The 26,960-nt window shown below is 36.9% G+C and overlaps 1 protein-coding gene across 11 annotated transcripts in view; it reads left to right on the top strand.

Annotated features, from left to right (window-relative positions):
• Positions 1-26,960, top strand: part of PDE4D (phosphodiesterase 4D) — a 1,389,427-nt gene that overhangs the window by 1,125,916 nt on the left and 236,551 nt on the right. For all 11 annotated transcript variants that reach the window (XM_012457267.2, XM_012457266.3, XM_012457271.2 and 8 more), the window contains one exon: positions 8,163-8,354. In XM_012457267.2, the coding sequence (XP_012312690.1) occupies positions 8,163-8,354 (192 nt within the window). The remainder of the gene's footprint in view (positions 1-8,162; positions 8,355-26,960) is intronic.

The following is a 26,960-nucleotide window of genomic DNA, read 5'->3' as shown; positions in this document are numbered from 1 at the left end:
TTTCATCATGTTGCCCAGGCTGGTTGAGCTCCTGAGCTCAAGCAGTCCACCCACCTCAGCCTCCCAAAGTGCTGGAATTACAGGTGTGAGCCACCATGCCCAGCCCCAGGCTTTTGTTTATAAAAGATTAAGAACAGACACATTTTACCCTTTGTTTTCATCTTATCTTAACTCTGTGCAAATATATGTATTGTGCAAGCTAACATATGTAGTATGATTTAATGGTGAAATCTTATAAAGTAGCTAAATATCATGCCTTCTCAGGGTATCCTATTTAAATTTAATATGTAGTTTTTTGATTGATTGGGAAAGATTGCCATCTGTGCATATCACTGTAAAATGCTAGTTTCTACAGTCTCTTCTCCATAGATAATCAGAGCAAAGTAAATATTAAAATGGTGAATTTTGCAAATCATTATTTTGTTTACCCTAGAGAAGCTATTTGACCTGCAGGGAAATTTTCAATAGAGAACTATCACTGGTATTGATTAGAAACAAGTTTCATAACCCTGTGATATTGATAATAATGGGTAAAACATTTAATATTATAAAGAGGGAAAAATGTATGCAATCATCCAGTTCCAGTTACTCTCTCCTTAAACTCAGGGGTATGCCTCCCCTCACTTTGAGTGGCAGAGCATCAAAATGGATTCCAATGTGTGGCCAACAGCATGAGCTACAATATACAGGGGAGAGTGTGGTGCAGGAATATAAACAGCAGTATAATTGTGACCTGAGGTCCCCAAGCTACACCCTGTGTCTGGGGACCTGAGGTCTGAAGGACTGTTTCTGCTCATTATATTCAGCTGGAGCCCCACCTAGGCTGTTGGGACCTCCAAGCCTTCCACAATTCCTAGTAGTAAATTGTTCTTTCTCTTCAGTGAGGAATATCTAGAAAAGAAATCAGCAGTCTCCACCCTCCCAGGATGTTATCACACAGGAATTATGGAGTTGGGTGGAGACATAAAAGCAGCTGAAACTTAGAGCAATCTGGCTCCATCATCTGTTATCTCATTGATTGCCATTGATTCAGGTGATTTGACCCTCAGTTCTCTTCCTCTTTCATCTCTCCCTTTAGGTTCTTCCCAAAGCCATGTGTTCAAGTAAAATGAATGACTCAGTTAAAGAGAATGACCTAGGTGGACGATCCCCCTGGAAGATAAAGAGTAATAAAAGTGAAAAACAATAGCTACTAAATAATGGGAATGTACTAGCTGCCAGGGAATGTGGTAAATACTTTCCAAACGTTTTCTCTTCTAATCCTTGTAATAGCCCTAGAGCTAGGTACTGTAATTATCTTTATCAGCAGTGAAAGCCTAGAAAACTACAGTAACTTGCCCTAGAGCCTGCAAGGAGGAAGTGGCTGAACCAAGATTTGAAATTTAACCCATGTTTTCTAACTCCTAAATAAATGTCTTAACAGGAACATTTTTGGTAGGTCTATGTTTTCTATGTGCCATTGTTTTTAATATGTAGCAAAAAAAAAGCAGCTCTCAGCTGGCCCTGGCTTCAGTGATGGCTCCCAGGGTTCCCAGTGGCATTCAGCAACGTCTTCCCTGTGAGAGGCCTTCGTAGATGCTTCAGTATTGGGAGCTGCTTTTGATAGGGGTTTCTTAGCAGCCGCTCCACTGAGACCCTCATTGTCCCACTCCCTTTGGGCTTCATACTGGGGGTCAGTGCTGAGTATAAGGTCCAGATGGCTACGCTAGATGAGGGGAGCTATTTATTCAGCATGGTAGCAGGACCCTGGCTCAGGAGAGGGCCCATATCATGGTCAAAAAATAAATCGAAAAAGATTTAAACTAGGGAAGCAGTGTCTAGCAAAAGGCTAGAAAAGATGAGAAATGACCTTCAGCAGACAAACAACTACAAGGTCAGTAGACACAAAATATGGGAGCAGTGGAGAACATGGATGAAAGGTAGATTGGAACTGTGTTACCATCCAGTGGTTCCACTGACATGGAACAGTGTGGAGAACTGGGAGTATTTGTTCATTGGGTAGTTTGTCTGATTTCTCTTTGTTTTTTGCAGGGGGCTGGTTCCATAGAAAGGGATGGGTCTGTGGAGTAAATGGTCTGAATAGTGCTAGTCACACAGACACTTTAATACTGCTGAATGCAGCAGGCCAGCTGGCCATTACTCTTACTGCCCCCTCATAGGGGACCATATACAGCTACATCATTCCTCCTCCAAAACTGCCTTCTGGCAAAGTTATCTCTTTTAAGAAATGTGTGCATCCTTGAATTGCTTTAAGGGAAGCAAACATGTGGAACAAGAAAGCACCTCAATTCCATTTGCTAAGGCATTTTGCAGACCCACTGACCCTTCCTTAATTCCAAATGAAATCTCAAACTCTGTAAAGAAACCCACGAAATGGGTTACAGCAAAGACTTTTTTACAACCTACTGTTATGTCCAAAATTAGAAAAATCTGGGGATTTGGCAAATTCCAAAATGTTGGGTCATATGAAAATGTTTTTCTTTTTTTTTTTTTTTGAGACAGAATCTCGCTCTGTCACCGAGGCTGCAGTGCAGTGACACAATCGTGGCTTACTGCAGCCTTGACCTCCTAAGTTCAGGTGATCCTCCTTCCTCAGCCTCCAGGGTAGTTGGTACTACAGGTGAGCACTACCACACCCAGCTAATTTTAATTGTAAAGATGGAGTTTTGACATGTTGCCCAGGCTAGCCTTAAACTCCTGGGCTCAAGTAATTCACCAGCCTTAGCTTCCTCAAGTGCTGGGATTACAGGCATGAGCCACCACACCCGGCCCCATAGGAAAACTTAGTCTCAGAATTAGCCTTTGCATGCATCACCTGTAAGTTAACCAGAATGTTACTTTCAGAAGTTCCATACAGGTGAGGAAGCTAAAAGGTGTTCTTGTATTTTTTTAATGATTAGTGGGAAACTTCATAATAGAGATGTAAACAGAGTCTATTCTCCCCAGCTTTCGAATCAGACAGCTTGAGTTTAAAACCCACTTACGAGCTTGAACATACTACTTAACATAGAGTCACTTGTCTATGCCTCAGATTCCCCATGGTCAAATGGAAAATACAGTGCCTACTTCAAAGGGTTATTGTGAGGATTCAGTGAGATAATGTATGCAAAGCACAGTGCCTGGAACATGGAAAGTGTTCCAGAAGTTTTGTTATTATTAACATTATTGTTATTGTCAGCGTCATCCTTATACTTGGTTATTTTTAGTCTCCCCAATCCTTTAGTTACTTTTTCAAACTTCTGCTAAATTTTTGCTTGGGCTCCATCTAATTGGCTGTGAGTCAAAAGAGAATTCACCACATCCAATTGTTTTCTAAAGAATGTCCTTGGAAAATTCACAACTGATCATTTGATACCAGCATCTAAGGTTAGGGCTACCTTATCCTTCATCACCTTCTTGTTTTATTCGTAATACCACAATGTGGATTGTTAATAAAATTATGTTTCAAAAATAAGTAGCTTATTTGAAGGCATCTATAATTTCAGCCCAAACTGACTAATTAGGCTACCTTTCAGAAAGTTAAGTAAGTGGTCTAATTCTCGGTTAACTTACTACCTACCAAGTGAAAATGTACTGCCTTTTAAAATCTATAACGAACCTCTCTCAAGGCAAACTTTCTAGTTCTAATATTTGAAGTATTTAATGAACAAGCCTTTTTGGGGGTCCTCTTGTGGTTAATACATTTATTTTTCTTTGTTGCTTTCTACCCTGTTTTTGTTTTTTTGTTTTTTGTTTTTTGTTTTTTGAGACAGAGTCTTGCCCTGTCGCTTACATTGGAGTGCAGTGACACAATCATAGTCACTGTAACCTCGAACTCCTGGGCTTAAGCGATCCTCCCACCTGTGCCTCCCAAAGTACTGGAATTACAGGCATGAGCTACTGTGCTCAGCCTTTACTCTGTTTTCTACTTTTTTTTTTTTGAGACAGAGTTTCGCTCTCGTTATCCAGGCTGGAGTTATCCAGGCTGGAGTTTCGCTCTTGTTATTCCTGAGATTTCAGTGTTAAAAGTTGATTTGGGTGTTTCCACATATGTCTTTATAACAAGCTTCTGCTGACACTCCTTGGCCCAGCTTTCCATAAACACATCCAGCCCGACCTATTAGGTTGAATTGTACAAAATTGCCATTTTTGTAGGTCCCCACTATTCTTTAATACTAAGCTTCAAACTGAGCCAGACACTACATGTCCTGTTTTGTACGCATGCTTTACTCATTCCTGCATGGGTTTGCTTTTGTGGGTTTACTTTTGCTGGATGGCCTCCACACCCAACCCCAGCTCTACTCTGCCTGGACATCTTTTAACTCTCCTTCAAAGAGGAACATCCTTCAACTTCCTAAATTCCCTTTACACTCATTGTCTACATCACATATTCTGCTTGCCTTTGTAATACAACTTCGTGTTTTAGTATTTATATACTATTTAATACAGATGTCACCCATTTTGTTGCTTTTATTTTCTCTGGTTGCTTGATGTTCTATTGACATAACTAGACTTTAGTGCTTTCTAGAAAAGGACTATGTTTAGTATATCTGTACTTATTCAAGTGCTGATCTAAGGACATAGGACAAAATGTAAAAGTTAATTCAATGAATATTTTCATAATACAAAGTCTGTTTTTCTGTAAGGGCATTCACTAATGCTGACATTTGCTAATACTTCGGACTAGAAAGTCTCAGTAATATTACTTTTTCTTGATAATTAATTTTGATTGTAAGAGCATTAAATATAATGGAAATCAATTATGCAAATGACCTCGGACCCTAGGTTCACTTCCCAAAACAAACAGTATTCTGAGAAAACTTGTAGTGCCAAAATTTAGAGTGAAACCCCAGACTATTATTGATGCTCATGTTACTTTACTCCAACATAGTAAGTACTCAGTGATTTGTCATGGAAATTCAATTTAGTCTTCTCAAGTTTCTTTTTTTTAATGTAAAAGTCCAATAAAATATCAGTCACTATTTTTAGATCTTCATTCTCAATGTCTGTAAAGCTAATACTGATATTAGATTAATGTAATGTTATCAAAATCGATAATTACTATACATTGTGAATCTTGTTTTTTAGATGTCATTTAAAGGGTTGTCTTCCTGAGTCCTTAAGAAATAGATAATTTAGGCCTTTAAGGTTATTTAACCTTTTAGGGGAAAATAGTTTCCTTGTTTAAGAAAATGGTCTCCATCTAGTGGACAAATTTTTATATGACAACATACAAAGAAAAGTATCAAAGCTCCTAGAATATCTTATATCAAGCACTTTCTGACCTACTAATAAATGTTTTGGTTTTAGTGGTAATATTATGGCTTAAAAGTTTTAAGATTTAAAAATATCTTAAATATCTAAGTGACAAGATATTTAGCAATATTTGTTTCAAGACTTATAGTGGAGTGTCTCTGTAAGTTAAGACTTGCTTAATTTAATTGGAAAAAATATAATTAAAGACAAAATTACTAATTTTTACAAATTTGGCATTTACTCAATTGAAATGAAAAAAACTAAACCAAAACCCACACTTCTGTATCTCTTACATTTCTGTTTGCAGACAGGAAGGAGAGGGTATTTTCTGTTTTTAATTTAGCAATAAGAATATCTTGATATTCAAGTGAAATAGACATAAACATTTTTATAGGTATTCACATTCCTAGGTCCTCCTCATGCTGATAAGCTGTCATGGCTATTTTCTTAGAAGAGAAATCTACTTTGCCAAACTCCCATTATTCAGAAGTTTTTAACGTCTACCAGTTGTATACTAAACACCTTCAAAAACCTTCTTAAGTACTACTCTCTGTGAAAACTTCTCAGATATCCCAGCCTGAGTTAATCATTCGTCCTTTATTTTTGTGTCTTAATGCACTCATAGTAGGTGCTTAATAAATGCCTATTTAAGCATATCCAAGGAGAGTTTGCTGAAGGTCCCTAATGTATGTCTATTGAATAATTAGAGACCATCCTCCCTTTCCAGCCTTCCTGCGAATTGCCAAGGTCCTACGTACATACGTGCCTATCCTATTCTGGTGAAACAGAAGTCCCTTGTTTGGATGACATATATATTTGTGGTTTGTATAGTTATGCAGTAGAGCTAGAAGGACTTTAGGAACAATCGATGATTCAATACAGTTAGCTTAGTGACTGGTCAATTAACTTTTCTAGGACCTGGTATCCTTGTCTGTAAAGTGAGTCTGTTCAACTGGATAATCTCTCATTGTCCTTCCTGAACCAAATAAATATATCTACAAAGTGACACAATTCTAAGAAAATTTTAAATGGGAAAAACATATTTACAACTGGTCAAGCTTGATGATAAGTTTTTCCTCTTCTGTTTACTTGATGGATTGTTTTGGAGCCACTGTTATTTGATTGTAGATTCAAAAGTGACCTATGAAACATCTTCCAATCTTAGGGTCATAACTCTATTTATTAATAACTGCAATAAAGAAAATAAATGAATGTTTTAAAATTAGCTAGTTAATAGTTTGGATAAAGATTCTAATGGGGAAAATGTTAATGACAGCAACACTTGAATTCACATGTTTATTAATTCAACAATTTTTTCTTTAAAACCACATGCCAGGCCAGGTGCGGTGGCTCATGCCTATAATCCCAGCACTTTGGGAGGCCAAGGCAGGTGGATCACAAGGTCAAGAGATCGAGACCATCCTGGTCAACATGGTGAAACCCTGTCTCTACTAAAAATACAAAAATTAGCTAGGCAGGTAGCATGAGCCTGTAGTCCCAGCTACTCGGGAGGCTGAGGCAGGAGAATTGCTTGAACCTGGGAGGTGGAGGTTGCGGTGAGCCAAGATCGCGCCACTGCACTCCAGTCTGGGTAACAAGAGTGAAACTCCATCTCAAAAAAAAAAAAAAAAAAAAAAAAAAAAGCCACACACCTGCTGGGCTGTCCTAAGCTATCACCCTCCTCACCTAAGAACACATGAAAGGTGACTATTTTAATACTGGTTGATGTTTCACTAGAAAGGTTCCTTGTGGAAAGTTTATCTAGATTATAAGGACTATGACGTTAAGAACTGTGTGTGTAGTTATTTTTTCCCAGCTCTGAAATATGTATTGCTGAGCACAGTGTCTTTTATTCGTTTAATCATTTACTCAAGCCACTTGTGCATGGTTTTCAAAGTGCCAAGAATACTCAGAGTCTCCATTCGTAGAGAGCTCACAGTCTAGGAATGGAGACTGGGTGCAAAACATTTTCAATTCATTATAAATTCTGTCATTAGGGAGTGAGAAAGTGTCTTGGGAGCATAGAGAAGAGGGCCTTTCATAAAGCTCTGATGTACCAGGGGAGCCTTTCAAGTGCAGGCTAAGTCTCAAGGATAAGTGACAATTAGACAGGGAAAAGGAGGGTTGAGTAATTAGGAGAGCAGGAAGTTAGATGGTGATAGCCTGTGATAAGGAGATCATACTTCAATATGACTTGAGTTTGAAGTACCCAGTAGATGAGTGCTGCAAATTGAGGCTGGACAGGCAACTAATTGTAATTGAGGGCAGATGGTTAGACTGGCAGTCTAGAAAATAAATTTTGACTTCATCTTGAGGGCAATAGTAAGTTACTAAAAAGCTTTAAACTGAAGAATGACAGTAGAAAATGGATTCAAGACACTAATATAAGGGTTGTTATAATAATATAGGTGAAATTCGATGGAGACCTGAATTTAAAATATTGGTAGTAGGGATGGAAGGAAGTGGGTACGACAGAAATTAATGCTCAGATAAATGTAGTAGGGTAGGAGTGTGGCGAGAGAAGCCCAGGCTTGGGAGAACAGCATTGGGCACAACATGGGCATTTGTTGAATTGAATTCAAATATTTAATGAATTGCTGTGTATTTGTTATTTTCCAAAAGGAATTTTGTGCTTAGAAGATTATTTTTTGCAGAATGTTTCCCTTTTAACTGAAGTTGAGTTTGGAAAAACCTATATCTTGTATCTGGTCGATTAACAAGAGTATCCAGGAAAATAAGAATGTGAAGTCAATGTATTTTTCTTTTATGTATTTCACATAATCATATTTTAATGGCAGGAATTAGGTATAAATTTGATTCCTGCTAATTCCACTGTCAGTTCCTCAGCTGAAGGTAAATGCTTTGTGAAAATATCAACATGCATTTGAATGTTCACAGCAACATAATTCCTTCTCCTTCCTTTACAGTTTTGATGTGGACAATGGCACATCTGCGGGACGGAGTCCCTTGGATCCCATGACCAGCCCAGGATCTGGGCTAATTCTCCAAGCAAATTTTGTCCACAGTCAACGCCGGGAGTCCTTCCTGTATCGATCCGACAGCGATTATGACCTCTCTCCAAAGTCTATGTCCCGAAACTCCTCCATTGCTAGTGATATGTAAGTACAAGGGTAGGCAAAGAGAAGAGGGAGCTCCTACAGAAAACCAAGGAAATTTATATCTAGAGTTGATGATTTAATAAAACTAATGACTTTTGTTCAACTGAATCACTCTTTTCCAACATAGAAAGAATATGAATAAAATCATGCAAGCTAGAAATGAATGGTAGATTTAACCTGAGTGCACTGTCACTCTTGATTCTCACACACACACACGTGTTTATTTTCCCAGAAAATACACTTTCTGGGAAAACTGAGAATTTTTAATGAAAATTAACACTTAATCATTAGCTCATATTTATATAGAAACTGAGTTTTAGCTACCCAACTACATGGATATTTTCTAATATTTTGAAAAGCTTTCAACTCAGTTTGAAAATTCCTGTGATAACAGACTGTATAGCATTTTGAATGTATTTCAATTTATGTATGTACAGATGTTAGTACTAGTTTGCCAGATCGTTTAAGAAATCTTTGCAGGGTTTTACCAAAATTAAACCAATTTTTAAATAAGGATCATTAGAGGCAAGCACAGAAAACATTAGACAGACTTGAATATCATTTAAGACATAGTACAGCTTGGAAAATAATGAAAACTGACAAGCAGGTTTGCAGATCATACACCATCACTTGCTCATTTTCTCAATGCATTTCATTCTCGTAGTGTTCATGTTTTTCTACATAGGTCTTTATTCTCACTCAATACTTGCACTATCATTTGTGGCACCTCTGCCTCTGCATAGAATTGATCTTCCATTTTTCTCTCTTGGTTTATACATTTGTCCAATAACATTCACTATGTTTTTATGACACCCATCTCAAAAACTCATAACAGGCTGCAATTTATCTTATAAGAATTAGACTGTATGGGACCCCTGTCTGTCTAGTATTATTCTTGCTCTTCTAACAGAGCATCAGGGTATTGCAATAGGTCTACGTGGGGTTCTAGAAATGAAATTATATTTTACTCATTTTTACAAACTATAGTTACTGTTTTATTAGCAGTTGTATTATTGATGTCTATCCTTCTTCATCCCTAAACAACTTTCTATTCCTAGTGGCCCTATTTCTACATTATTTTTATTTCACTTTCTTAGATTTGAAATTCAAGACATTACATAATGAGAATGCTTCTTGAGCAAATATTACTATGTATTTAAAGCTCTCAATCTGTGGAGCGGTGAGGTCTGGCATGTGATAGACCATTGCAATAAAATACCAGGGGCACCATCCTTGAGGCATTTACAAAGCACTGCAGGAACATAAAGAGGAGGAGAGTTTTCCACCCAAGGGAAAGGTACAGAAAACACTGGGCTAAGGAAACAGCACTTGCTAAATGTGAGGCATGGAAAATTACAGCTGAACTAAGGAATGACAATCTGTTTGATGTGAGTAGCGAAACCTGACAAGAGAGAAGAAAGATTCAAATACAGCCTGTGGGACTGGAGAGCCACAGGGTTTGGCATGACCATATTCTGACTCTATTGTTGAATGATTGTGTAGCGAAGTGACTACAGGGAAGTATTTCATGTCAAAATTCACAGAAGTAAGGCAGGCTAAATATGATGAAGAGCTAGGTCAAGGGACTGATGGCAGTGGAGCAAAGAGTTGGTTCAGATACATGAGGCTTAGAGAGAGAGTGAGCGTGTGTTTGTGTGTGTGTGTGTGTGATGTATGTATGTACGTATGTTGGGAGACAACCAGTGGAGAAGGAGAATCAAAGAGAATGCTGATGTTTTGACCATGAAAGAGTATGTAAATGGTGATGTGGACATGAGAAACAAGGAGCAGAAAATGTGGCAGATAACAGGTGATGAATTTGACTTGTACATGATGAGGCTACGGGAAATAAGACAACAGTTAAAGTACCAGGACAGCAAACAGATAACAGTCCAGAAGACCAGGAAAAATGAGAACAGTGACCTTCCATAATTACTAGGTTTTTGAATGACAGTTGCACGGAGCGTCGTATTTGGGTAATAGCATTAGGAGCCCCTGGGTTAAGGAGTGAATTGAAAGTGGAAATGTGAGCAAGCCCAGGCATCTCTTCAAAAGGCTGATGAGTGAAGCAGGAAGAGAGAACTAAGGCTGTCTGATGGAGAATTACGTTTAAGCGGACTTTTTTTGAATTCAGGATACTTGAGCTGAGGGAAGGATCTAGGAGATAGAAAGAGACTAAAAATTCAAGAGGAAAAAAGGGTTAAAGATGGAGCTGTAGTTGCAGACAAAGATGAGATCATGAGCTGAAGTAAAGAGACTATCCTTGGAAAAGTAGTAGATACCAGAACTATTTGCTTTAGGAAGGACAAAGAAGACCTGCCTGGCCAATATAGTGAGACCTTATCTCTACTAAAAATAAAATAAAATAAAAAATTAGCTGTGTATGGGTATGGCATGTCTCTACTAAAAATAAAATAAAAATTAGCATGCACCTTTAGTCCCAGCTACTCTGGAGACTGAAATGGGAGGATTGCTTGAGCCCGGGAGTTCAAGGTTGCAGTGAGCTATGATCATGCCACTGCACTCCAGCCTGGGTGACAGAGCAAGACAAGACTGTGTCTGAAAGAAAAGAACAGAAAGGAAAAAAGAAGCAAGAAGGAAAAGAAGAAGATGATGACGAAAAGAAATGTTTAGAGATATTAGCCATGAGTTCTCTAAACATTCTACTCCTCCATCTCCAAATGAATGAATGTAAAAGTAGAAGGTACAGCTGTCAATAGTCAGAGGAGAGAGGGATGGGGCAGCTTGAGAAGAAAGGGAAAGGCTTAAAAAAGCCACTGTGCAGATCAAAAAAGGGGACAGGGTAGAAGTGAGTAGAATACTGACCAGCCCCATAGATAATAATAAACAATATTAAATCAGCAAATGACCGAATTGAAAGTCATCTAATCCAACTTCATCAAAGGTGAGTCAACCTTGGAATTGATCAAGGAAAGGGGAAAACTTACAGTGAGTTAGTGGAGACCATTTATATAGTTATGTGTTCTACCTTTATAAATTGTAGTAAGCTCAGTTTTGGATGGATTATTTCTTTCATACACTCTATTTAGTAAATATTAAATATATACATGTATTTATGAAAATCTTACAGCATTTTATATTTAAATATGAAATGCTTTTATTTCAAAATCAAACTTGCAAGGATGACCTCATTTTGCTGTGTGCCTCAAGAGTTTCTTTATCTGATCAGACTCAGATAGGAATGATGAGTTTCATCAGGCCAAAAGTCAACTCTATATGCTGCCGAAAAATGATGTGTTGACATGTTTAACTTTTCCATTCTCCCTGGATATTTGCATTGGAGTAGAAAGACGTTCTTTTGACACCGACTCCTAGAAAGCATTCTTTCTGCCAAAGAGATTAAGCTTCTGTGGAAAGAAAAGTAAATATAATAAATAATTACTATTTTAACATTTAATCTGACACTATATATATCTTCCACCATAAAGGACTATGCCTTCTCTTAATTTGAATCCTCATATGCCATGTGTAAACTTTAATTTTCTTACCTTACCTAGTTCACAATAATGCTATGAAGACTGTCTGATGTCTATAATTCAACTGTGCTTTATAGAGAATGATGTTATGATATATTTAATTACTTGATGATTTTATATTAATTGTTCTAGTTAAGCTTTCCTATTGAGAAAATTTCTTAGAAATTTCAAACACAAACAGTACGTACCTAATGAAGGGTATTTAAAATGAAGGTTTGTGGTTATCTATTTAATTGAACTGTTTTGGAAAACCTGTAAATACTCTTTAATTTTAAATATAACTATTTACTATACTGGAAAAGTGAAAAAAGGAAAAGAATTCCTTCCTAGTAGATAGGACATCATGTTATCCTCTATAAATAGAAACCAGTGAAATAACTGAAGAACAAAACAGTTAAAGATGGTAGTAATAATAATCATAACATACATGGTGTGTGTATATTTGTCATCAACTTTCCCAAGTATTTTCACACCAGTTATCTCATTTGATGCACTCACAGTCCTTTTGATAGGGACATTGTTATGCCGTTTTACAGATTAGAGAGCCAAAGTCCAGTGAGCTTAATCTTTTGTTAAAAAAAAAAAAAAAAAAAAAAAAAAAAAACAAGCATTTTGATCATATCTAGGAGCACGTAATTTTGATAATGCCATTGTAAATGAAATACTCTATATTACTACAGCAAAAACTACTGAGAAACAGAAGTACCTATTGACCAAATTTATTAAATCAGTGAATTGCATAGCATTATGAAAATTTGATTAAGAATAAAATAAAAGCTCAAAGCGGTAATAAAGTAAACATGCAGCCAACTCTTAGAAAATGTATACAAGTATGTAGTTCTAGGATAATCTCAGAATCTAAAAAATTAGCTTATATAAGGCAGAGGAGAAGTTCCTGGCCACTTCTGCTCACAGACCATCACACAGTTTGTTAAATATAGATGATGCAGTAGCAACTTAATTCTTAAGAAAAATAAGAAAAAGAAAAATGTAGTGTTACCATGAGTCTAATAAATAAATACAGGAAAATAAATTTGAATTACCACTAACAGTAAAAAGGTTTTTTTTTATAATGGTAGAAACAACTAGATAACAAAAGCTTGCCCAAGAAGTGATGTCATGAAGAAACATGAAGAAAATTGCAGTGTAAATAGACAATATTTTTGTCTTCTTAATATTTCAGCATCTAAATAACAGTCATTTCTGTTGTTTCCCATCATCCAGTAATATAATGTCTGTATTTGGAAACACACAAAGGTATGATACATTGCAAAGACTAAGAGAATTAGCAGAGACAAGATAAATAGAATTAAGTCACAAAACTATGAATTTATTGAATATAAGTTACTTATCAAACTACTTGTTTTAAGAAATATTCAATTCACCAGGATGACTGACCCTCTATTCCCCATCCTCTGTTGAATTGACACCAACATAGAATGCAAAGATGATCCAATCAGCTCTTCACTCACATTCATAGACATTGCTTCTACACACAGAATATGGGGTGGGGGGAATGCATTCAGAGGGGCAGTGAGCAGTAAGGAGGAAGTGAGTAGACCTGATATACCACAAAAGCTGAAGCATACTTGGGAATCTAGCTAAGTTATCCCCATGCACTTTCTAGATGTCTCAGACCTCATTGATCAGGCCTTTGAGGTACCCAATTGGGGCATTTTCTCACCTAGTGGATAATACTCTCCCTACCCCCCATGTCAAACTACTATCCTTTCTTTAGCAGTTAGCAAGTCCCTCACCACTTCTTGGCCCTCTAATGTGTGTTTTCAGTCACAGCCACTCCTCTCTACTTCTTTTGCCTACTGAGTATAAGAGTGGTATTGCTTCTAGTCCTGAGTTTGAAAAAGGAGGAAGAATTGCCTTTATGTCTATTTGTATCTTTTATTCCAGATTATTATTCTTCCCTGGTCTTACTAGGAAGAATATAAATAAAAAGACATGTTGCATTACAAAGGTTCTAGTTCTCAAGGGATCTATATGAAAAGTTTGTAGTTACCTCCTAGCTAGACTGCAAGACAATATTATGCTAATGAACATTTCAAAACCATATCAATTCACTATCTTGAAAGCCTTTTTCCATTAACCAAACACAGAAAGGTACTATGGTCAAATAATCTCTTCCCCAGTTCCTGAGTTTTTTCCCCAAGTGGGCAGGTATCCTCACCCCTCACCCTATGGTGTAGGAGTCATGGGACTAGGGCCAGCATTCTCAAAACATGTGCTGAGGCAACAGAGGGAATATACATGGGTGTAAGTGTTATTTTAAATTTTCACGAAAAACACAAAAACATCTGTCAACCACCTGGAAAACTAATAGCTTGAAATAGTTCCCAGTTTCCAATTAAGATCATGATGTTCCTTTCTGTGACATCATATCTTTGCAAAATTGGGTTTTTAGCAATTGCTGGATAAAAATCAAGTGCTGAGCAAAAAATCAATGTGCAACAAAAAATAATGGAGGCAATGTCCAATCTCATTCCAAAATGAGAAAATAACATAGTGCTCATTGGATGCTAAATGGTTAGAACAAAACCTTATTAAATTATTTGGACTTAACTATTTAGTAATTGGAGCTATTAGTTATTTCTTTTGGCCAATGGGGTGCTGTTAAAAAAATTGAGATTTTAAGGGCACCATGTACTGAGAAAGTTTGAGAATCTTTGGATTAGGTGTTTATTCATGTCTTAAGAATTTAGAACTAAATCAGGCTAGGTGTGGTGGTTCACATCTGTAATCCTAGCACTTTGGGAGGCCAAGGCAAGCAGATAGCTTGAGCTGAGGAGTTCGAGACCAGCTTAGGCAAGATGGTGAAACCCAGTCTCTACAAAAAATACAAAAATTAGCTGGGCATGGCGGTGGGTCCCTGTAGTCTCAGCTATTTGGGAGGCTGAAGTGGGAGGATCACTTGAGCCCAGGATGTTGAGGTTGTAGTGAGCCACAGTCATGCCACTGCACTCCAGCCTGGATGACAGAGTGAGACCCTATCTCAAGAAAAACAAAAGGATTAGAGATAAATCAGATCTCTATGTGAGAAAATTTTGTTAGGAGGAAGAAAAATAACAATTTCAAAGCTATGAACTATCTGATGAGTTCTAGAATAGAGAATTTATATTTTTCTTAATTATGTTAGGATCCTAGGTAGCCAAAATATTTTATTATCAAATATGATATTATTTTGGTAATGAGCTATATAGACCAGGCTTTTTCTTCCATTCCTGTGTGCTGGCCCCTGTTGCTAGTAGGATTCGGAGTGTTGATGCAGACATTAATACTAGCTATTAAATCTGAAGAAGTTTATTGGCAGAATTTCTACGGTCATCTGCTACCAGAATACCTTTTTACTATCCTTTTGTTTAAAAATACTGCTTTTTTGCCATTTATTCATTCATTTAGGTCATTGTATTTCTGATTTTTTTTTAAAAAAAAGTTTCATGAATTGTAAAATAGGTCTTATAAATTAGCTAAACATGTTTCTTCAATCCTTGAACTGGGGTATTTAAAATATTGGCTGAATAGACATTTTATATTCCTGATCTCATACTTCCAAAAAATCGTAAAAATGAAATCCCGATGTTTAGACATTTTAAATGGTAATGTTTTTAATGCCACAGGGTAAAAATAAGTTGATTTTGATGCATCACCACAGTGAGATGGCGTCAGCACATCTGAGTATCATTGCCAGTGCTGTAACCTTTAAAATAACAAATTAATTGAGTTATTTGTAGTAATATCTCCTGGTTATTACTGCCTAAGTAATAGATATATGTTGAAGTCTTAGGAGATACGGAGGGATAAATGTTAGTCATAAAAAGTTGTTAAAGCAGAGGGAAAAAGAAGTGAAGACTGACCAAACATGTAAGGAATTCATTGTTTATATGACAAGGCTGCTGCAATTCTAACTCTAGGACTTCGTGCTAACATTGAGCATACCATTTTCTTTTCTACATCTCCTTTTACACCCACTATGTTCCTCAGTATTTGAACTTACTTTTTTTGCTTGTTTGTTTTGAGATGGAGTCTCACCCTGTCACCCAGGCTAGAGTGCAGTGACACAATCTCAGCTCACTGCATCTTCCGCTTCCTGGGTTCAAGGGATTCTCCTGCCTCAGCCTCCTGTGTAGCTGGGATTACAGGTGCCCACCACCATGCCTGGCTTTTTTTTTTTTTTTTTTTTTTTTTTTTTTGCATTTTTAGTTGAAACCAGGTTTCGCCATGTTGGCCAGGCTGGTCTCAAACTCCTGACCTCAAGTGATCCTCCCACCTTGGCCTCCCAAAGTGCTGAGATTACAGACTGAACTCACTTTTAAATGTTAAAAAAAAAAAAAAAAAAAAAAAAAATGTGAATTTTCCTCAACTCCTGTATATAAGAGAAGGAGTGTGAAGATGAATTATTTAAACTTATAAACACTGATTATATAATTATAATACTTGTACCTCAGATTTAATACACTTCAAAGGATAACAGCTACTTTCTTAAAAAAAAAAATGCAAGGAGAAGGGATAATTACAAAAGCAATTATTCCACAATCCTATGAGACATTGAATTCCTGCCAGAAGAGAGTAAACTTGAATTGGCCTCAGTCAAGGAAGATTAGCCTATTTTTCAGTGCATACCAAAAGAATACAGTCTCTAAGAACAAATTATGTATGAAATAAACTAACTTAAATAAGGAATGTTTGAAGACCATTTTGAAAGAAAAAAACTAGTCCAGTAACCTGGATAGTGCTCTCAATACCACATAGCCCCTAGATGAAGAACCCATAGTTGAAAATTACTGACTCTTCCTGCCTCTTGAAATTTTAAGAGGCAAATGGCCATTACAGATCTCGATACTGGTTCACCCAACTGTGGATATTGTACCTAGAGGCTCTCACTTACTTTATCTCAACCCTCTTCCCTCTATATTAAAGAAGATGAAAATCAAAACCATGCTCCAGTGTATTGTAAAACAGAAATATTTTGAAAAATAAATTGTTTTTGAGACAGAGTCACTCTGTTGCCCAGGCTGGAGTCCAGAAGTATAATCACAGCTCATTGTAGCCTTGAGCTCCTGGGCTCAAGTGATTCTCCCACCTCAGTCTCCCTAGTAGCCCAAACACAGGGGAATGCCATCATACCCAGCTAAATTTTTAAACTTGTTAACAGAAATGAGGTCTCGCTATTTTGCCCAGGCTGATCTCTAATTCCTGAGCTCAAGCAACACTCCTGCTTTGGCCTCCTAAAGTGCTGAAATTACAGGCAAGAGCCGCTACTCACAGCCTGAACTTTAAATCTTGACAGTGGCGCATATGGTGGCAGGCTGGGGAGAGGAAGAAAGTCGACTTCTACTGGAGATAACCAATAGGTGTTTTCCACCACATTCTAAATACAGGTGTGTATTAATTGATGTGCATTTTTGAATGAATGTCATTGTTTTACTCATTTAGAAAATATCAGTGGAAGACACCACTGGTCCTTGAAAAAGAGACACAAAAATTTGTTTGCAGCATGCATTCTTGTCTTTATCTAATTTTTAAAAATTCTAGATAGAAAAGGAGATGTTTCCAGCCAACACTGAGATTTCTATATTTGTTTTCACTTACACATCTATCACTTTAAATATTTACTTTTGCTTGTCAGTCTTAGTTCTTTAATGAATGTTCTCAGTGTCTCCTTTACTGTTTTCTAAGCCATGTAAGGAAAAACAGTCACACTGCTGGAACATTTATATGATGTGTTTCTTGAGATAAGATATTCCAAGGAGTGTTACTAAATCATTCTGTCGAAATCCTTGCAATATGAATCATCTAAAGATGTACTTTTACAAATAAACAGAAAGCATCAAGCAGACCCATGGTTTTTCTTTAGAAAAGTAAGGAAGGAATATCAGCCACTGGGCTTTGCTCTTGGATTCCTGGTAGTTTGTGGTATGATTCACGCCAGGTTCACTGAGGAAACATCCCCAATTATTCCATCTGCCTCCTGCAGCATCTCCCAGGCTTCGTGTCCACTTACTGTTAATTGTCTTGAGACTTTATGGTTTTTCCTAACCTTGGGTCAAGAAAAATTTGCTGACACTGAATACTGGGAAATTGTATCTAAACATATGTAATGTGTCAATTCCTGCAACCCTCTCTTTAGATGCTGGCAACTTAAGAGCAGAAAGAGAAAGAATAGCTGCTCACTCCTCTATAAATGTGGAAGGTTGTGATGTGACAAGAAATCATTTCAGCAATTCAGTAAATGACGTTGTCTCCCAGTAAATGTCATAAATGATCCCAGTTCCAAAATTTTTTAACTTGTTGTTTCACGCCCAAGGGAGAACAAAGCTGCACGCAGACCTCATGTTTCCTGTCTCAAAATTCATTCTTTCTTTGGTACTTACAGAACTTCAAATCGAATTTGTTATAACCACCAAGGTCAGTTTTGTTTGTGTGGATTGTTATTTGTGTGTGTGTGTGTGTGTGTGTGTGTGTGTGTGTTTAGTTAGTGGATAGCATATCATACAGAACTGAGAAAGGGTCTTGCAGAATATTCTGTTGCAGAAATAGAATATTGCAGAAATATTCTATTGGACAGTGCTGTTCTAGAGTCTAAAATATTTACTTCTGTGTGCCTTCAGAATTGTCAGAATCCATTTGAGCATACAGAAAGCAGCATGGTAGGAAAAAAACAGTATTTGAATCTGGGTTCAAGTCCAGCTACAATGAACATTTCCATGCCTTGGGATTTTATGACCCAGTAAAATTTCAAAAAATACCTGGAACACTGACCTAGGATTACTAACTCCTTATTTTGCCAGGTAAAGAATATTGTCAAGGAATTTCCCATCAATATGTATTAATTTTATTTTTTAAAGATATGTTCACTTCAATGAAAAAGAGCATAATCTCAGAATAAAATAATTTTCCAAAAGAGTATGTATAGTTTTTTTAAAAAAATCTCACTGCGTGGTCCATGTACACTCTGACTTTGACAAGGACCAATGAGCATTCTGTTGGGCAAATGCCATATCGTAGAGTGGCATTTGAAAACCACTGAGCTCTGTCACTTGCCAAGGGCATGACTGCCAATGAGTAACCTAAGTTGTTAGGGTCTAGTTCCTTATCTTAGAATGGGAATATGAGCATCCATTTAATGCAGGGTTGTCAGAATTAAATTCAGCGTGTTAGTAGAGCACCACGTCTTGCACATAGTAGGCATTCATAAAACACATTGCTCTCCTCTCTGTTTGATCAAGGGCTTCCTTTTAATCTATTGAATCCTTTCACCACATACAGACCTTTAAAATTGTTGCACTAGTTACCCATAAATCTTTTTCCCAAGAGCCCATTCTGGAGAAACACCAAAAGAGCAGGGCCACTGACATTGAGAACAAGTCTGTCAAATGAGATAACTGTGAAAGAAGATCCTGTTCCTAGAACACAAAGTGAGGCCACTTGTGAATCTGTGCCCGTGTACCCAGCCCTTTCGCCATCCTTCTTTCCTCCATGGACGTCAGACTCTCAGCTTTGCACTCAAAACTTCTGATGATAATTTGGGACATCAGCAGTCCTAGAGAAGTCTCTCCATTGTACTGGTTTTTATTAAAAAAATGATAATAATCTAATATGCTTAGTGAATATGTCTACACACATGTGCTAAACACTTTTTAAATTATTTAAGTTGGAAATTTTTGGTGTATCATTTCAAACACAGAGAGTCTTTGTACCCTCATATAACTAACAAATTTGAGGGCATTGATTGGCATCATGTATTTTCTCTAATGAAGCTTAAATTGTTGTCTCATGACAAATAAAGAGATTCCATTTCGGACTAGATTAGTTTTTGCTTATGTTGCAGAAACTTCAGTTCCATTTGCTTTAGCATCAGTGCATGTCCTCCACAAGTGCTATGAGCACACATGAACCAAAAATTAAGGATTTTTGGTTGAAAGATTTTTTTTTCTTTGGTCAAAGATGGGACCAGTCTCTAATTCTTGTTTTAAATTTATTTTTTATCCACAAATGACAAATCGTAGCATTTATGATATACAAGGTAACATTTTGATATATCCATACATTGTGAAATTATTAAATCAAGCTAATATGTCCAACACCTAACAACTTACCATTTTTTATGATGAGAACATTTAAAATCTACTCTCAGAAATTTTCAGGCATACTATGCATGATTGTTAATGATAGTCACCAGCCTGTATAATAGATCTCTTGAAATTGTTTCTATTTCTAACTGAAACTTTGTACTCTTTGACCAACATCTCCCATTCCACATCTTCCCATTCTCCCCCAGGTCCTGCCTCAGGCCCTGGTGAACATCATTCTACTCTACGCTTCTATAAGTTTCATTTTGTTTTAGGTTCCACATATGTGTGAGATCACGTGGTATTTATCTGTTTTGCCTGGCTTATTTCACTAAGTATAATGTATTCTGGGTACATCCATATTGTCACAAATGGCAGGATAACCCCTTTTTAAGCCTGAGTAGGATTCTATTGTGTGTATATGTATGTGTGTGTGTATATATATATCTATATTACATTTTCTTTAATCATTCATCTGTTGTTGGACACTTAGATCAGTTCCATATTTTGGCTATTGGGACTACTGCTGCAACAAACATGCAGGTATCTCTTTGACATACTGATTTCATTTTCTTTGGATGTATACCCAGAAATAGAATTGCTGGATCACATGGTAGTTTTATCCTTAATTTTCTGAAGAGCCTTCATACTGTTTTCCATAGTGACTGTATTAGTTTACATTCCCACCAACAGTGTAAAAGGGTTTCCTTTTCTCCACATCCTTACCATTTGTTACCTTTTTTGATAAAAGTCATTCTTATAGGTGTCAGGTGATATCTCATCATGGTTTTAATTTGCATTTCACTTAAGATTGATAATGTTGAGCACTTTTCACATATCTGTTAAATTTTTTTGTAGATCTTGTTTTGATTTTATTTTTTTTTTGTAGAGAGGGGGGGTCTTGCTATGTTGCCCAAGCTGGTCTCAAACTCCTGGGCTTAAGCTGTCCTACTTCCTCAGCCTCCTGAGGTACTAGGATTACAGGTATGAGCCACTGTGCCAGGCCATTGTTTTGAGACTGACCTATTCAAGTTTTTTGCCCATTTTAAAATCAGGTTATTTGTTTATCTTGCTATTGAGTTGTTTCTTAATTTTTAAAATATTAATAACATGTGAGCCAATGGTTTAAATTTCAGAAAACTAAATATCTTTGAAGGTCACTGTATTAGTCTGTTCTTACTCTGCTGATAAAGATATACCCAAGACTGGGCAACTTACAAAAGAAAGAGGTTTAAATGGACTCACAGTGCCATGTGGCTGGGGAGGCCTCACAATCATGGTGGAAGGCAAGGAGGAGCAATTCACATCTTATGTGTGTGGCAGCAGGCAGAGAGAGAGAGCTTGATCAGGGGAACGCCTCTTTTTTAAAAATCAGATCTCATGAGACTCATTCACTCTCAGGAGAACAGCTCAGGAAAAACCCGCCCCCATAATTCAATCATCTCCCACCAGGATCCTCTCACGACTTGCGGGAATTGTGGAAGTTACAATTCAAGACGAGATTTGGGTGGGCCACAGCCAAACCATATCAGTCACTTTCTTTTCTAAAGTTAAATGATATTTTTAATCATATAAAACATAGCTTAAATATGTAATGTTAACAGTGTAGATGTTCTTTAAAGACTCTTCCTATGGAGTAGTATAGACAAAATAATAAATTCCCTTAATGCTGGGTAGTAGGCTGTTCTTCCACAGTATCTTTCCCTATTTGAAATATAGAAGCCAGAAAACCAAAATGCCTATGTCAAAAGAATGAGAGCTCACAGAGTTTCCCTGGTATTCTACAAACACACACACACACACACACATCACACACACACACACACACACACAAGTATATATAATATATACATATATAAATTTACATATATTTCTGTATAAATGTATATGTGCATATATGCTATCTTTAGGAGGCCTTTGTTACATGTGACTAACATACAATCTTGCTACATTTTGAATATGGACAGATGTTACTTAACTATCACCCAGAACTAGAACCTGGATGAGAAACCAAAAATTACTTTATTATTTTATTTTAGGATTGTATAACATGAACATTTTTAATTATGCCAAGCTTGTTTTGTTTTATAAGTTGTTGGTAGTGTGGTGTTGCTTTGATTTTGTTTGATTTTGGTATTTTGCTTTTGCATTTATGTTAAACTCTTCCACTCATTGTCTTTAGCATATCATCTCTTTGAAATGGACAATGTACTAAACAGTAAGCACTGTTTTGGATGAATTTTGGCATTGAAAAGTGCATCTTAGATGCAGAATTGTATGGTATTTAAGAGCAGAGCCCCAAAGCCATATGGCCTAAATTTGAATCCTGACTCCGTCACTCATGGCCATGTGGTTTCGTATCCTTTGTGGGCCTCCTTTTTCAAATCTACAAAAGTAGTTTAATCAGAGGTAACAATTGTAAAGTGCTTTGCACAGCACTTGGCACAAAGTAACCTTTGACAAATATTACTTATCATTGTTGTTTTCTAATGATAACTATTTATAGTATTATTTATAATATCATTGGATATTTGTACTCTGACTTCTTAAAAGAATTCTAGCCAGGCGTGGTGGCTCATGTCTGCCATCCCAGCACTTTAGGAGGCTGAGGCGGGTGGATCACTTGAGCCCAAGAGATTGAGACCAACCTGGGCAATATGGTGAAACCACATCTCTGCAAAAATTAGCTGGGCATGGTGATACATGCCTGTAGTCCCGCTACTTGGGAGGGTGATGTGGGAGGATTGCTTGAGCCCAGTAGATTGAGGCTGCAGTGGGCTGTGATCACACCAGTGCACTCCAGCCTGGGCCATAAAGTGAGACCCTCGTCTCAAAAAAAAAAAAATTCTAGCCTTCTTTAGAAAATAAAAATAGTGGTTTGTACCTGTAATTCCAACTGCTTGGGAGGGAGGCAAGAGGGTCACTTGAGTCCAGGAGTTTGAGTCTGCAGTGAACTGTGAATTGTGCCACTGCACTCCAGCCTGGGCAACAGAGTGAGATCCCACATCTTTTTAAAAATTTTTCAAAAGAAAAGAAAAAAAAATAAATAAATAATGGTAACATATTACAAATGCCTCCAGTGCTGAAACTAACAGGGTGTCCACTCACTTTGTTGGACATCAGTAAGAGACTTAAGGACAAATTGCCACTCAAGTCTATGAGGCTATTACAATTTGAGGGCAAAGAAAGAGTAAAAAGCACATGAGATTATCTGTTTCCTCATAAAGTTAAGAATTTTAATGGACAGGTGTGCATTCATTCATCTGGTTTTGTATAATAGAATGTTAGCTATTTGTCTGTTAAAATTGAGAAAAGGCCTATAATTTGGTGCCTCTTTTTCATGCTAGTATGGAATACAGATCCCATGTGCTCCTTAAATGGGGGTAAACATTTCAATTTGATGACTGATACTTACATTTAGAATGATTAAAACACCAACAAGGCTGCATACACAGGTATACAAACACGTGGCTTGAGTTTGGCACTGAAAAGTTTCAATTTGGAAGCTATTACCTCACACGATACTAAACAACTTTAGTTTTACTCATACATGAATTTATATTTTCATTGATTCTCAGTAAAAGGTTGCTGGACATGCTTGCCAAAATGAAAGTTTTGGTAGTTATGATTTTTAATACAAGTTTTTGTGTTAAATAATTTTAATTCTAAGTGACAATAGCTTCAAAGAGGAAAGGCACATTCACTTGTAACTGAGGTTGGCTTTATTACATTGGGAACTTTATTCCTAGGATTTCATAGATAGATATACTGCTTAATTTATTTTGACTTAAATGGAGCTAGATTCAAATTTAAAGGCCAAGCAACACAGAGGATCCGTAACTTCAAGTGTATCTAATACCAAGGAAACAGTTTTTAATGTATTTTTGGTCTTGTTTACTAAATAGATTACTTAGAGTTTATCAAAAAACTTAATGCCTCCTTTATAAGTAATTTTAAATCATTATATTCTTAAATTTACAATTTGTCAGAGTGAACATTATTTTTGGGAAAACAAACCTCTTTTAAATACTATCTATGAAAGAATAACCTATTTGATCCTTGTGTGTGTGTGTATTTTACATATATGGGTGCGCACACACACACACACACACACACACACACGTATATACATGAAATATTAATTTAAGCACCCCATAGACTGAGACAAGGACATCACTTGAGCCCAGGAGTTCAAGGCCAGTCTGGGCAACATAGCAAACCTCCACATCATTAAAAAAAAAAAAAAACAGATTAGATTGAAAAAAGTGTGTGTGTGTGTGTGTGTGTGTGTGTGTATGGGTATATGTATAAATACACACACACACACACACACATGGATCAAGTAAGTTATGTGTTTACTATTTGTTTTATATGTCCATACTTCTATGAAGATGGGACTGGAGAGTTGTGAATAGACATGGCTCCTTCTATAGCTCATCCTTGGATGTTGTCAAATAGCCTAGGCCCCCAGAAATATTTTTATATTCATTTAAAAATTAGAACATACTTGTTTCTCTATAATTCTAAAAGAAATGATCAAGAGTGAACTGATGGGTGAATGATAGTTTTTAGTCTGAGGGAAGACAGATACTAGGGATTTCAAAATTATCAAAATTTTGGCCGTATAATATATTTCAAAATGATTATTTTAATTTTCTGTATGTTTATCAGTGTCCTAATCCTACTGACAAACTTCAAAGGTGAATATCTTTCTAGTAAGAGTGAGTGAAGCACAGAAGATGACAGAAGTTTGCACAAGATTTCATTCATCCTGTGCGATGGTGCATACCTGTAGTCCTAGGCACCCCGTAGGCTGAGAGGAGGATCATTTGAGCTCAGGAGCTCAAGGCCAGTCTGGGCAACATAGCAAACCTCCATGTCATTAAAAACAACAACAACAACAACAAAGATTAGATTCAAGTGTAAGCCCCAGCCTATGACTTCTTCAAAGTGCTAGTTCATGCAATCCTTTGTCACGCTAAAATTTGCAATGTGTGATACTCAGAAGCAGCATGCCTTACATAGCCACTAATGCTTTAAATATCATGGGATTGGGGGGTCTTTGTTCCATAAAGTAAAAACTTTCTTCTAATTAACTGTATCACCTTTTCCTTATGATTTAGTAATAGTAAAACAGAGAAAGGTTGCCACCTAGTGTATTTAAGATTTCAACCAATCTTGAACTTGTTTGGGAAATTATATTTTCAGGTGCTGGTGTTGGTTTAACTTATTTTTTTAAGGTGACAACAGGCTTTTTAAGATGACAACAGTCTCCATGGGAGTGTGGGCATCTGGATTTCTTGCTTTCAGTGTCTTGCTTGTTTCTGTCTTCTTATTACAGAAAGAATAAGGGTAGAAAATAAAGTGATAACACAGAAATAAAGGATGGCAGAGGGGATAGAGAATAGAAGTTCTTGACTCTACTGCCATTTCTCTTGTGAAAAAAAAAAGACAATAGTGTACTGTTAAGCTTTGCATTCTCCTGCCTCCAGCAGCGCTAGCTCAGGACTCAGCAAGTCTTTATCTTTGGGAGAGGCAAGGCACCCTGAGACTCATGAAGATGACTCTGGTTCAGTTCCTGGTAACCAGAGGTGGCAGAGCATGTGGCACCTCCTTGGACATCATGAAACTTAAGACCAGTGTGACACTGACTCCCACACTGACCTGTGATGGCTCATCCTGTCTGTTCTAGAAGTTTCTGCACTTGCATTCTACTGTGACTGTTACCTGGGTACCAATCTGATCACCCACATACATACGTGCATACATACATATATATAGACACGCAGTGTCAAAATGACTTTTTTTCTGAGCCTTGCCATCCCTCATTCTCCACCTGTCCCCCATGAACACTCCAGTTCTTTTTTTTCTTTGAAGAGCTTTTTTCTTTCTTTCTTTTTTTTTTTTTTTTTTTGAGACAGATTTTCTCTCTCTGTCTCCCAGGCTGGAGTGCAGTGGCGCGATCTTGGCTCACTGCAACATCTGCCTCCCGGGTTCAAGCATTTCTCTCTCTCAGCCTCCCATGCAGCTGGGATTATAGGTGTGCGCCATCACGTCTGGCTAATTTTTCTATTTTTAGTAGAGGCGGGGTTTCACCATCTTGGCCAGGCTGGTCTTAAACTCCTGATCTCGTGATCCACCCACGTCGGTCTCCCAAAGTGTTGGGATTACAGGCATGAGCCACTGCACCCGGCCAAGAGCTGTATTTTCCTTATAACAGATCCCAGCTGTTTTTGTTAAGGGTTATTGTTGTTATATTTATTTTTATTTAAATAAAAGTCAATATTGCATTATCCTCACCCAAAATTCACGTTACCAGGAGGTGCAATTTCAAGTGTCCAGGCGATAATCAAGCTTCTCAGTCACACTTTATGGGAGACCCTAATTGTCTCTTCCCATCTCAGGAAGCCTCAATTTATTACATTTATTATAATCCCTCCCAGCCCCACTTTACTTGGCAAGGCACTTTAAATAAAGTTTCTTTTTGGTAAAATTGTTCAGATGCAAAATTTCAGAATCATTTTATTTCATAGGAATTTTTTTAGCATATGTTATTATTCGATTCATTAAAACCCACACATACTTTAAGCCAAATCATATTCACAAAGTGAATCTTCTGTTGATCTTAACTACCAGACCTGTTTTTAAATCATTATAAGCAAATTATAAGGCACAATTAAAAGATATGTTTGTATTATATTTATTTTCTTCTAACCACAAATAAAAATATGTTTTACCAGCCTCATTATACTACTAACAGTATGTCTGAAGAGATCTGTTTTAATATTGAGTTGAGGACTTAGACAAAGATTTTTAAATTATATGTTAGGTACATATTCAGAGATAATTTAATCATTACATACTTTTGAAAATAAATGAATAGAATATAACCTCTTTATTGAGGACATCTGCCACTGAAATGCTAGGAATACATTTTACCGTTACTAAAATGAGACTATCTTGAGATATTTGGCAGAAACCATTGCTGGGCAATTTATTAAAAAATAACATATTTCCTTCACTAAAAG

The sequence above is a fragment of the Aotus nancymaae genome, unplaced genomic scaffold, assembly GCF_030222135.1.
Source record: "Aotus nancymaae isolate 86718 unplaced genomic scaffold, 86718_ANA_hifiasm-v0.15.2.pri h1tg000014l, whole genome shotgun sequence".
Classification (NCBI taxonomy): Eukaryota; Metazoa; Chordata; class Mammalia; order Primates; family Aotidae; genus Aotus; species Aotus nancymaae.
This window is presented reverse-complemented; position numbering and strand designations above follow the sequence as displayed.